At 43.9% G+C, this 12,672-nt stretch overlaps 1 protein-coding gene across 1 annotated transcript in view; it reads left to right on the top strand.

The window, feature by feature from the left end:
* The window catches only part of PSTPIP1 (proline-serine-threonine phosphatase interacting protein 1), a 99,030-nt gene extending 87,423 nt beyond the window's left edge, over positions 1 to 11,607 (top strand). The window contains exons 14-15 of the mRNA XM_038420271.2: positions 4,827 to 4,927; positions 8,993 to 11,607. Coding sequence (XP_038276199.1) covers positions 4,827 to 4,927; positions 8,993 to 9,124 — 233 coding nt within the window. The 3' untranslated portion in view covers positions 9,125 to 11,607. The remainder of the gene's footprint in view (positions 1 to 4,826; positions 4,928 to 8,992) is intronic.
* The last annotated feature ends 1,065 nt before the right edge of the window (positions 11,608 to 12,672 follow it).

Below are 12,672 nucleotides of genomic sequence, written 5' to 3'. Positions count from 1 at the left end.
ATGGGAGCAGGAGCATGCCCCTAAATTTAGAGAGAATACGTATGGTAATCTGATGGGATTTTGGTACCTACATTCTTCTTGCAGTTTGCCCAGGTGTGCCTGAGACTCTTTGGGTGTGTCTTCACTAGGAAAAAACATGAATCCTTAGCCCACATTAGTGAGCACATGGTAATTAACATGAGGTAAAATCCTACCAAGGACAAGGCAATTTGTAGTTTTCACACAAGTTTGCAGGCTGATAACACAACTCTGCAGGAGCCTAGGGTTTACCTTGATTTACTAACTCATGTGAAAATTACAGACTGCCTGATCTTCACTAGGATTCTACTTCAAGTTAGTTAACTCAAGTTAAGAACACAACTTTGTTCTGAATGAAGACAAGGCTTGTGCATATCATGGTTATCTACATGCATCCAGCTTCTTCACTTCCAGCTACGTTGTTCTTTCAATCATCTGAAGAATCCAAGTCAAATTTTTTCCCCTCACACCAATCAAAGAACCCACACATCACTTGTTGGAGTAGGATCAGGATTTACTGTGGGAAGGGTTACAGGGATCCTGACTTCTCTGCCCTCTGCGAGGGCTCTATTACTCCATGGATGTACAGGTGATTTAAATGGGAAATTCCCTCATGCCTCAGCAGGAGGACAGACCCGGCAGGTACAGCATTGTGGAGGAATGCTGTAAAGTATGTCAGGAACAAAGTTCCTTTTAATTAGCCAGGACTAAATTACATTCCAAATTTTGGCTAAGTGCAAACACCTAAAGTCAGTGTTTGTACTGTGAGATTTTTGTCTTAACGATAGTGTGACATTTGCCTGTTTAAAACACTGCCTCTTTCTTTTGCCTTAATGTCCATTATTTATTATGAAGCAAGAGGATTGACTTCCATGAGAGCAGAATTAAGTCGGTGCTAAATGCTTTTGAAAAAGTGCCTTGGTGGGGGGTTTTTGGACTGATGGCAAAACTCTCATTGGCTGCAGAGATGCAGGATCAAGCTCTTTTTGAGCAATCCTTAGGTCAGGTCTACACTTAAAAATTATAGCTATGGTATACGCATATAGCTGTGGCAGATAAGGGTTTGATTTTTTTTTTTAAACCAACATAGTCTACACTAGCACTTATATTAGCATAACTATGTCTACACTACGAAATTAGGTTGAATTTATAGAAGTTGGTTTTTAGGAAGTCAATTGTGTGTGTCACCCCTAAGTGCATTAAGTCGGCAGAGTGCGTCCACAGGACTGTCGCTAGCATTGACTTTTGGAGTGTTGCACTGTGGGTAGCTATCCCCCAGTCTCTGCTGGCCATTGGAATTCTGGGTTGAGCTCCCAGTGCCTGATGGGGCAAAAACATTGGCACGGGTAGTTTTGGGTATGTCATCAGTCACCCCTCCCTCTGTGAAACAATGGCAGACAATTGTTTCACGCCTTTTTTCTGTGCAGACACCATACTGCTGTCAGCAGACAGTACAATAGGACTGCTAACCATCGTCATCCACAGTTTCCGCTGCAACTCTGCTCTCCTGGTGCCATGAATCCACCTTGCAGGTCCTCTCATCGTTCTCTATAAATATCTATTCTCGGGGCATTTCTCATCATCCATCGCTTCTGCTGCAACTCTGCTCTCTTGCAGATGACATACCACGGCAAGAATGGAGCCTGCTCAGCTCACCGCTGCCAGTGTGAGCATTGTAAACACCTCATGCATTGTCCTGCATATGTGCAGAACCTGCAAAAGCAGGTGAGGAGGCAACAACAGTGCAATCACGATAGCGATGAGAATGTGGACACAGACTTCTCTCAAAGCACGGGCCCTGGCAGTTTGGACATCATGGTGGTAATGGGGCAGGTTCCTGCTGTGGAACGCCGATTCTGGGCCTGGGAAACAAGCACAGACTGGAAGGACTGCATAGCGTTGTGGATCTGGGATGATTCCCAGTGGCTGCGAAACTTTTGCATGCATAAGGGCACTTTCATGGAACTTTGTGACTTGCTTTTCCCTGCCCTGAAGCACAAGAATACCAAGATGAGAGCAGCCCTCACAGTTGAGAAGCAAGTGGCGATAGCCCTCGGGAAGCTTGCAACCCCAGACAGCTACCAGTCAGTCAGGAATCAATTTGAAGTGGGCAAATCTACTATGGGGGCTGCTGTGATCTATGTAGCCAACACAGTCACTGAGCTGCTGCTATCAAGGGTAATGAAAACCAGCTTCATGACTGGCCAGACTACGGTGTGACAGTTCTATTTGTTTCTCCTTGATGAAAACCCACCCCCTTGGTTGACTCTACTTCCCTGTAAGCCAACCAACCTCTCACCTTCGATCACTACTTTCAGAGCTAATAAAGTCACTGTTTCAAAATCATGCATTCTTTATTAATTCATCCCACAAATACCTATTGCAAGGTAGCCTGGGAGGGGTGGGTGAGGAGGGAAGCACCAGGTGGGATGGTGGATGAGGGAAGGACAAGGCCACACTACAGTTCAAAAACTTATTGAATGCCAGCCTTCTGTTGCTTGGGCAATCCTCTGAGGTGGAATGGCTGGGTGCCTGTAGTCTCCCCCCACATTCTTAGGCATCTGGGCGAGGAGGATATAGAACTTGGGGAGAAGGGCAGGCAGTTATACAGGGGCTGCAGCGGCGGTCTGTGCTCCTGCTGCCTTTCCTGCAGCTCTACCAGACGCCCAAGCATGTCAGTTTGCTCCCCCATTAGGTTCAGTATTGCATCCTGTCTCCTCTCAGCGTGCTCCTCCCTTCTCTCATTGCATTCATTTAACGCTTTCCTGGACTCTGCCATTGTTTGCCTCCATGCATTCTGCCGAGTTCTTTCAGTGTGGGAGGACTGCACGAGCTCTGAACATGTCATCACAAGTGCGTTTTTTTCCACCTTCTGATCTGTGCTAGCCTCTGGGAGAGGATAGGGGGAGCGAAGAAACATTTGCAGCTGTGGGAGGAAAAGATAAGGGAGAGTAGTATTTAAAAAGATCATTTTAGAGAACAAAGGAAGACTTTCACACTGAATCAAGCGATTCACATTACATAGCACATGTGCTTCACCCCCCCCTCACTGCATGGCTAGTATCAGGGAAGATCCCGTTCAGCCAAACACGAACAGCTCAGCATGAATGGGCCTCCCCTCACCGCGTGGCAAAGGCTTTTAGAGTACCTCCAGGAGAGCTTCATGGAGATGTCTGGGGATGGAGTGGAAATCCTCCAGGGACATGTTAACAGAGACTTTTCCAGTAGCTATACTGGCCGCAAATGCATCTCAAGTCTTCAGGGCAAATCAACCATGCTCTCTTTTAAACCCTGTATTATATTTACAAAAGGTACACTCACCAAAAGGTGTCTTCTCTGGTTTCATGATCTGGGAGCCCGCCTTCAGAGGGTTGGGAGGATATTGGCTCCAGGGTGATGAGCAGTTCCTGGCTGCCAGGGAGAAGGGATTCTCCACTTGCCTGCTGTGTGCTATCCTCCTCCTCATCCACAAAATCCTCATCCTAGTTGCATGAGATTCCCCCCTTGCAGGTGTCCACGGACAGTGGTGGGGTAGTGGTAGGGCCCCCCCAGAATCGCATTGCAACTCATCATAGAAGCAACATGTATGGGGCTCTGACCTGAAGCAACTGTTTGCATCCTTTGTTTTTCAGTAGGCTTGCCTCAGCTCCTTAACTTTCACATGGCACTGCGGTGTGTCCCTGTTGTAGCCTATGTCCATCATGCCCTTGGAGATTTTGGCAAATATATTGGCATTTCATCTTTTGGAATGGAGTTCTGCCTGCATGGATTCTTCTCCCCATACAGCGATCAGATCCAGTATCTCCTGTTTGATACATACTGGAGCTCTTTTGTGATTCTGGGACTCCATGGTCACCTGTGCAGATGAGCTTGCCACAGTGGCCAAACAGGAAATTCAAAAGTTCCCGGGGCTTTTCCCGTCTACCTGGTCAGTGCATCTGAATTGAGAGTGCTGTCCAGAGCGGTCACAATGGAGCGCTCTGGGATAGCTCCTGGAGGCCAATACCGTTGAATTGCGGCCACACTACCCCAAATTCGACACAGCGAGGTCAATTTTAGCACTAACCCCCTCACTGGGGAGTAGTACAGAAATTGTTTTTAAGAGCCCTTTAAGTCGACAAAACAGGGTTGGTTGTGTGGACGGGTGCAGGCTTAAATTGACCTAACGCTGCTAAATTCGACCTAAACTTGTAGGGTAGGCCAGGGCACAGTTATAGCAATATAATTATCTCCACACTGGGAGGGTTTGTAGGTTAACTCTACTACCAAAACACAGTGTGGACAAGGCTTAATCATCACTATTTCACCAAGGCATTTATATCTGTTCTTGCAACAACACTGAATGAATGTTTTCTTCTTCTCAGTTATAATTAAATCAACATGTTTCAGAAAGATCAAGACAGTAATATATTCCATCATGGCACCATCTAAATTACTATTAAGGCTCACTGAACTTTTCTTGCCCTGCATTATATTTTAGATTTTATTTTTCCCCCTCAGAAAAGTCAGATCCCACCACAAACTGGTTTTATTATAATTATTCCTTAGACCATTTGGGACTATAATTTAAGCAGGAAAAGTGTTTACCCTGCAGTCTTACCACGTATGGAGTGAAAGCTAGTTTCCGACTCCTCTAGACAGTGGCAATTGTTGTGCATAGTTTTACCTGGAGGCAATAGCAGCTTCTCTAGGCACACACATCCCAGTGCACAGAGAGAGGAATAGACACCCTTGTGTTTGTGAATTCTTGCAAATGATTCCTTGCATTTATAAAAGTGGGTGAACTCTTTGTTTCCCTGTTTTTCTAGATGAGAAAGTGGATGGAGTCTATGCATCTATTAATGTGGGTGAACGAGCAGCGACCACACCATCACAGGACTACAGAGTGCTCTACGACTATACAGCCCAGGTAGTCAAAGGATTAAAAAATGAATATCGTAATGCACTAGGCTTAAAATAGTACTTTTGACTCAAAGAGCCCATTAATTCTCAATTCCCCTAGGGGTTATGTATGATCCTCATTTTATAGATGGGAAAATGGATGGAACAGAGAGTTACTTAGCCAAGGTCACCTAGCAAGTCTGTGGCAGCCAGGAGTTGCAACTCCCAGGTCTCTGCTGTGGCCACTAGACCATACTGCCCCCAAGATAACAGTACATAAAAAGTTTATTTCAATTTGCTATACATTAATATGTTTCATCAGTAACAGTGCCAAACCATCCCAACCCTCGTCTCTTTAGGGATAGGAGAGATTCATTCACTACAGAAGCTTTGTACATTTTGACTGATGGTAACTAAACCACCTGGCTTTACACGAAGATGTATAAAAATAGTCCCAATAAAAACATAAGAGAAGTTAGTTAAAGCCCTGATCCAGCATCAGGATTTGCTAGTGCAAACCCCTAGTCCTATGAATCAATGGGTCTCTACAGAGGTACACACTAGAGGATCTTGATGTAGGATTGGAATCCAGAACATTTGGATAGCAATTTAGGGCAGGAAATGATGAACAGTGTATCCAGTTACAAATGCAGAGGGAGTTTAAGGTAGAAGAATGCATATACTGCCAAGATTCCAGATGGAGTACAGCAGGACTAGTCCCCTCTTACTGTTTTTGCTGAAGAGGACAACAGGATCTTTACTGACAAAATGGTCAGGACCCAGTTTTACAGCAGATTGGAAAACAGCATCCCACATAGTATAGTGTTTAAGGGTGCTGTGCTAAGACACAATCTAGAGCAGGTCAGCAGGAAATGGCACCACCACTTTGTACAGCACCTGGCTTTTCCTTTATGATCTCCCATCCAAGTAATGACTTATTCTGACTCTACTTCACTTGTGAAATTTTTGAGACTACAGCCCAAGGGAATATGGTTGCAGTTCATGTTATAAAATCTTCCCTGGCTTTTATTCAGCCTGGAAACAGGAGAGAGAGAGTCTGTCAAATATTATCTAAAAGCTGTTCTTCATTTGACCACATCCTCATCTGGAGAATCCTACCCCAAGACCTTAATGTGTTGTCTGTATTCCACAGCAGGGGCAGACTTCCAACACAATCTCCATTGCACAAAAGGATTTTAGAACAAGTCGTACTGATTTTCTGTTCATAACTATTGCCAGATAGACTCCCAGCCTGTCTTCTGCCTTTGCCTCAGTTTAGTTATGGTTTTGTGTGGGGTTTATAATAGAAATATTTGTATCCATTTTCCACTTAAATAACCCCTCTGAGGCACTTTTTAAATGGGGCTGAAACATCATGAGATCTGTCTTGGTCATGCTACTCTAGTTCCTGCATAGTGGAAATACTATGAGCTTGTATTATTCCAGCTCTATTAGACAGATGCAAGAGGAGGAAAAAAATTAATGAAAAAGCTACCGATACAACTCACACACTGACATTCTGATGGAGTCAGATGGCACAGCCCTCCCCCACATTTTTTCCATGTAAATATGCTGTGCCCTGTTGATTGCTCCTACCAAGTGCCAGTCCCAGCATAGGACCCTTGGGCAAATAACAAGGAGCTGGGGTTGACATGCTCACTGAATCTGAAGACACTGTGGATGAGCAACCTGCATCCTCAACTAGGGTACTGAAATGTTCCTGACTTCAGACCCAGTGCTGTTAGACATCATGAGTAAAGTCACAACAGAGACAAGCTGATTTGCTAAAGCAAGAGTTTACTAACACCACACACCTTTTCATCTGTAGATTTCAGACTGCTTTACAAAGGAGGTAAACAATATCTCCACTTTATAGATTAGAATGCCAAAGCAGCCCAACAGCCTTTCACCTTATGACTGCACTTATGCTCCTACACAGGAAAAAAGTATAGGATTCAGAGTAGCAGCTGTGTTAGTCTGTATTCGCAAAAAGAAAAGGAGTACTTGTGGCACCTTTTAGAGATTATGCTCAAATAAATTTGTTAATCTCCAAAAGGTGCCACAAGTACTCCTTTTCTTTTTGCGAAGTATAGGAGTCATCCTTCTGGCCAGGTCCACCTAGTCTACAGTCCTGCCTCTGACAGTGGCCTGATGTTCCAGAGAGCCCCACAGGAAGCAGATGTGGGATAATCTGCCCACATGATCTCATCCTAATCCCCACTAGAAAGAGATAGGTGTACACCCCGAAACACGGGGTTTTACCTCCCTTCCAATATTATTTTCTTTAGCATGAACTATGGATACTTTTGCTATCCATACAAATGGCCAATCTCTTTGAATTTGGTCATTCTTAACTTCAACAACATCCTCTGGCAAAGAGTTCCCACAGTCAAATTACATGTTTGAAAAAAAAAATCCTTTTATTAGTTTTGAATTTGCCACCTTTAAGCTCCATTGAAAGTCCCCTAGTTCCTGTATTAGGAGACCCACATTGAAAACATGTCACTTAGGAGACTCTTCATAAGAGGTCAACATAAATCAGATTCTAACTCGGGGTAGTCAATAGGCAGCCCATGGGCCAAATCCAGACCACCAGATGCTTTTCAACAGATCCCAAAAAAATGTTTAAACTTATTTATCATCATTTTATCTGGAGTCTAGACCTGGACTATTCCTTGACAAAAACATTGGGACCTTGACCACAAAAAAATAAATAAATTACCCTTATTCCAACTGAAGCCAAACAGTTGGGTTAGGTCAGTGCAGCTGATGAGAATTTCCTATGCAGTTCAGGGTGTTCAAATATTTTTTCTACTCTCTTTCATTGTTTGGAGAGAGATTTGCTTTAGGGCCTGTTCAGGGTCATTTTAATGTATCTCAGCATTCAGGGCATTTTGCCTTGAGGGGAATTATTAAATTCCTTTCACGAAGATGGACGATTCCTAACCTGGGGGTAGACTTCCATACACTTGAGCACTATATTCAAATTAGATTGATCTGATCGGTTGAATGCAAATTTTGAAGGCTTGTGCTATCACGGTTTTAATTTAATTGCCCGTTGGACAGTGAATTGATGCCCCATCACACAGAAAACAGGACAGCATCACTTAATGGGCTGATAGAATTACTGCAAGTCAGCCTGGCTATCTCTGGGGGTGGGAAATAGCATGTTTCATGAATAATCATTATACCACTATTGCTCAGCAGCAGGGATCTGTGCTACCGTGCAGGTCACCTGAGATCAATTGTCCTGATGAGAAACCTCTCCCAGACTGCGATTATTGGAGGCATCATTTTTACCTCTCTTGAGCATGTAGCCTTGTATTGCTCTAACAAAGGAGCATGACTGGCTGGTTCAGGAGGGAGTTGCATTTAGGGCAGGTCTTTACTTCAAAAGCTGCACCCATGCAGCTGTGATGCTTTAGTGAAGATGCTGATGGGAGAGCTTAATTTGTGCCAGGGCTGAGCCCTGGCACCTCTAGACTTGGCAGTTCATAGCCCCGGTACCTCTAGCCTTTCTGCATCTGTTATGAATGTAAAAAATTGCTTGAACCCCAGCACCTCTTTCATTACAAATTAAAGCACTGCCCATCAGCGTACTTAATCCACCTCCGTGAGAAGCATTAGCTATGTCAGTGGGAGAAGCTCTGTCGACATAGCACTGTCTACACCAAGGGTTAGGTCGGTATATCGCTCATGGGTGTGAATTTTTCACACCTCCACGTGGCATAATTATACCAGTGTAAATTTATACCGTAGACCTGGCCTTAGGAACAACCTCTGCCAGAAGGGACTATGATACAAGATCTAATCTGCACAGGGAGTGAATGCAGGATGGGTACATTTCTGTTCCATTCTGGAGATCTTCAGGTGATGGGAAGAAAGTTGATAGCCCCAGTATAACCAGCTCAGCAAAAATGGAGCCACACACAGAGTGCGAGTGTGATATTTCAGGTTCATTATCACAGTGACATGTGTACAGATATGCTTTAGGACCATGGGAGCTAGGAAAATCCCCCACACAACATGCAGAAGAGTCAGAGTACTGAGGCTAACCAGATTTCCACTCCCTCTGTTGGGTCTCTCCTTTCAGAACACCGATGAACTGGATATCAGTGCAGGGGACATCGTAGCAATCATCGCAGAAGGCGAGGATGGCTGGTGGACAGCAGAAAGGAATGGTCAACAAGGATTTGTGCCAGGGTCTTACCTCGAAAAGGTTTGACGAAGAGATGCATCTGCTTTAAGACCTTAAAAATACCTTATTCTCTAAAATGGCTCACCAAGAAGAGGCCATATCATTTTCTTCTAAGATTATCACTTGAGGCTAACAAATTGTCCATGCCTTTTTCTTTAGGCCTCTTCCCCCCCCCCCCCCGCCACTGGAGTTTTCCCAAAGACACTGCAGGGGTTCCCTTCTTACAAGGGCTTTTATCCCTTTGACTGTTCCATCAACATTGCATTGAACACAGTCCATCAGCACCTTGAAGTTACGACAAGTATGGAAACAAACAAACCAAATTTCTCCTCACCAAAAAAAAAAAAAAAAAAATTGCTTACAAAAATGAAAAATGAGAAATATCCCTCAGTAAGTCTGTATCACCTCCTGACAGGCTTGGAGACACTCTTGTGCCAACAGTCATATTCTCTACCAATTAATTATCTCTTTATCTGCATAAGTAGCATAAGCCTCTTTGACAGAGGTGTGGAATATGGGGATAGTGGTGTAGGTATGCTGTGCTCAGGATGAAGACATACTGGGGTCTTAGCTATATGACATGAGACAGAAGTTCATGAAGTCTCCCTCCCCTCCAAATGCATGAATGGGAGAAATGGGTAAGGATTCCCCACCTATTTTATCATCAGAGCGACTAGGGCAAAGTGTAAAGATGAAATGCTGCTTTAAAGAACATTAAAAGGATTGTGACATGCATTGAGCTAAAGAAAATATAAGCCCTTCTTCCCCACCACCAACTCCTCCTGCTATTAAACACCAAGTCCTCTATTGCTCCAATCTTGTGTGGAATCTAAAGACAAAGAGATAAGGATAGATCCTGACCCTGATCTTTGTTGGCCGTTGCCTTTTTTTGATGGATTGTGTCATAACCTTAATATGATTTGTCATGTTTAAAAGCCAAATAAAGGCTTTCACTGGAGCTGTATTCCCAGACTGACCTGTTGTGAGCTCATCAGGGAGCTGCCAATCACTTGGTAGGCTTACATGCAATTGGCCTATATGTTACCTGATTTAATCTCTGCCCATCCCATCTCCCAGCCTACATGATCTTCTCCTTCCCTTTCAGATGCCCCTCCCCTACGGTTTCCCTGACTACCTAGCCCTCCTGCAGCCTCTGCATCTCTGAGATAGTTGTCATGGGTCTGTCCTTGTTCCTTTTCCCTTCCTCACATTGCACTCACACTTTATGAATAGCAGCCATGTTAGTCTGTATTCACAAAAAGAAAAGGAGTACTTGTGGCACCTTAGGGACTAACAAATGCATCCGATGAAGTGAGCTGTAGCTCATGAAAGCTTATGCTCAAATAAATTTGTTAGTCTCTAAGGTGCCACAAGCACTCCTTTTCTTTTTACACTTTATGAAAGTTCTCATAAGCAAAGTGGCTATTTTGTATACCATAGATCAATTTCTCCACAGCATTTGTATTCTATCAGGTGACTAGTATGTAGAAATACTTCCAAAATCCACAGTATTTACCCAATACAGACCATAAAATCCTCCTTCAGTATTTAGTGATGCAATACAAACCTTGAAGGATTTGCTTGGGGAAAAAGACTACTTCCTAGGGAGAGAATGAACTAACTGCTAAAATTTCAGATTTTAAAATCGAATCAAAGTCAATTTAAAGCACAAATATTCACCATTAACAGGTAAATCTTTTAAGTGAGGAGGCATTGTGGGTATGGAGTGAGGATTTTAAAGCCAGAGAGAAATCTATAGGGACTGTTTCAGCATTTTAGTTAACAGGACTGTAGCACGTTAATGAACTATAGTCAGTCCAGAGAAACCCATAGCAGATTTTATTCAGTTTTGTGCTGGGAAACTAAGTAGTGCAGCCCTTTTGGGGATCCTCTCTTGCACATGCATTCCCCCTCATTTGTCACCCTTGCACTTCCCCCTCCGAGGAAGGCTTCCCTACAATTTGCCCCCCCCCCCCCGCTCCAAGACTTGGTACACAGAACGTCTAGAAGTGCCTTGAATAGACTCTTACAGTTTTGCATTAACATAGAAACCAAAGAGATGGAGTGATGGGCTGTTTCCCAGGGCTGGCTGTGGAAAGGCAGAGCATGAGTCACTATGACAATTTCTCTGTGGGGCAGGGATTATCTTTGTTTTGCTTGTCCCTGATCAGGACTTCTAAGCGCTACCACAGTATAAATAGCAAAAATAAAGTGCTCCTTAGAAGGCTGTTCCTGGCATCGGCAACCTTTGAGGCCAGATCTGAATTTTATAACCCAAGAATGGAGAGCAATGGGCCACAACTAGGGCCTGTACTATATGCCAATTGACATCTGCAATGTGGCTAGTCAAACAACTGTAACCATCTTGAAATGAAACCTAAAGTAGGAGTGATTTTAGATACTAGCCTCCTTTAATAGCAAGTCTTTCAGCCAGAATTGATGCAGGCAGACATTCTGTAGAGGATTTCAATAAAAAAGAGTAAGTCTCCCTCAAGATCTTGTCTAATCTGTAAATAAGTAACACAGGTACTCAGTTAAGGCCACATTCCTCTTAGGGGTCAGAGAGTTTCACCAAGCATTGGAGCACCCCTCCTGGTTACCACATTGTCTGTACCAGAAGAGTACCCAGAAGTCACCTACTACAGGTCAGGCCCAACAAAGAAAATAACAGAACGCCACTAGCCATCACCTTCAGCCTCCAACTAAAGACTCTCCAACGCATCATCAAGGATCTACAACCTATCCTGAAGGACGACCCATCACTCTCACAGATCTTGGGAGACAGCCCCCCAATCTGAAGCAAATACTCACCAGCAACCACACACCACATCCTTGCAACAAAGCCCGTTGCCAACTCTGTCCACCTATCTATTCAGGGGACACCATCATGGGGCCTAATCACATCAGCCACACTATCAGAGGCTCGTTCACCTGCACATCTACCAATGTGATATATGCCATCATGTGCCAGCAATGCCCCTCTGCCATGTACATTGGTCAAACTGGACAGTCTCTACGTAAAAGAATGAATGGACACAAATCAGATGTCAAGAATTATAACATTCAAAAACCAGTTGGAGAACACTTCAATCTCTCTGGTCACTCGATCACAGACCTAAGAGTGGCTATCTTTCAACAAAAAAGCTTCAAAAACAGACTCCAACAAGAGACTGCTGAATTGGAATTAATTTGCAAACTGGATACAATTAACTTAGGCTTGAATAGAGACTGGGAATGGATGAGTCATTACACAAAGTAAAACTATTTCTCCATGTTATTTCTCCCCCCCACCCCACCCCACCCCCCACTGTTCCTCAGATATTCTTGTTAACTGCTGGAAATAGCCTACCTTGCTTGTCACCATGAAAGGTTTTCCTCCTTTCCCCCCCTGCTGCTAGTGATGGCTTATCTTAAGTGATCACTCTCCTTACAGTGTGTATGATAAAACCCATTGTTTCATGTTCTCTGTGTGTGTATATCAATCTCCCCTCTGTTTTGTCCACCAAATGCATCTGATGAAGTGAGCTATAGCTCACGAAAGCTTATGCTCTAATAAATTTGTTAGTCTCTAAGGT

Source organism: Dermochelys coriacea, chromosome 10 (assembly GCF_009764565.3).
Source record: "Dermochelys coriacea isolate rDerCor1 chromosome 10, rDerCor1.pri.v4, whole genome shotgun sequence".
NCBI lineage: Eukaryota > Metazoa > Chordata > Testudines > Dermochelyidae > Dermochelys > Dermochelys coriacea.
Note: the sequence above shows the minus strand (reverse complement) of the source record. Positions and strands in the feature narration are given on the sequence as shown.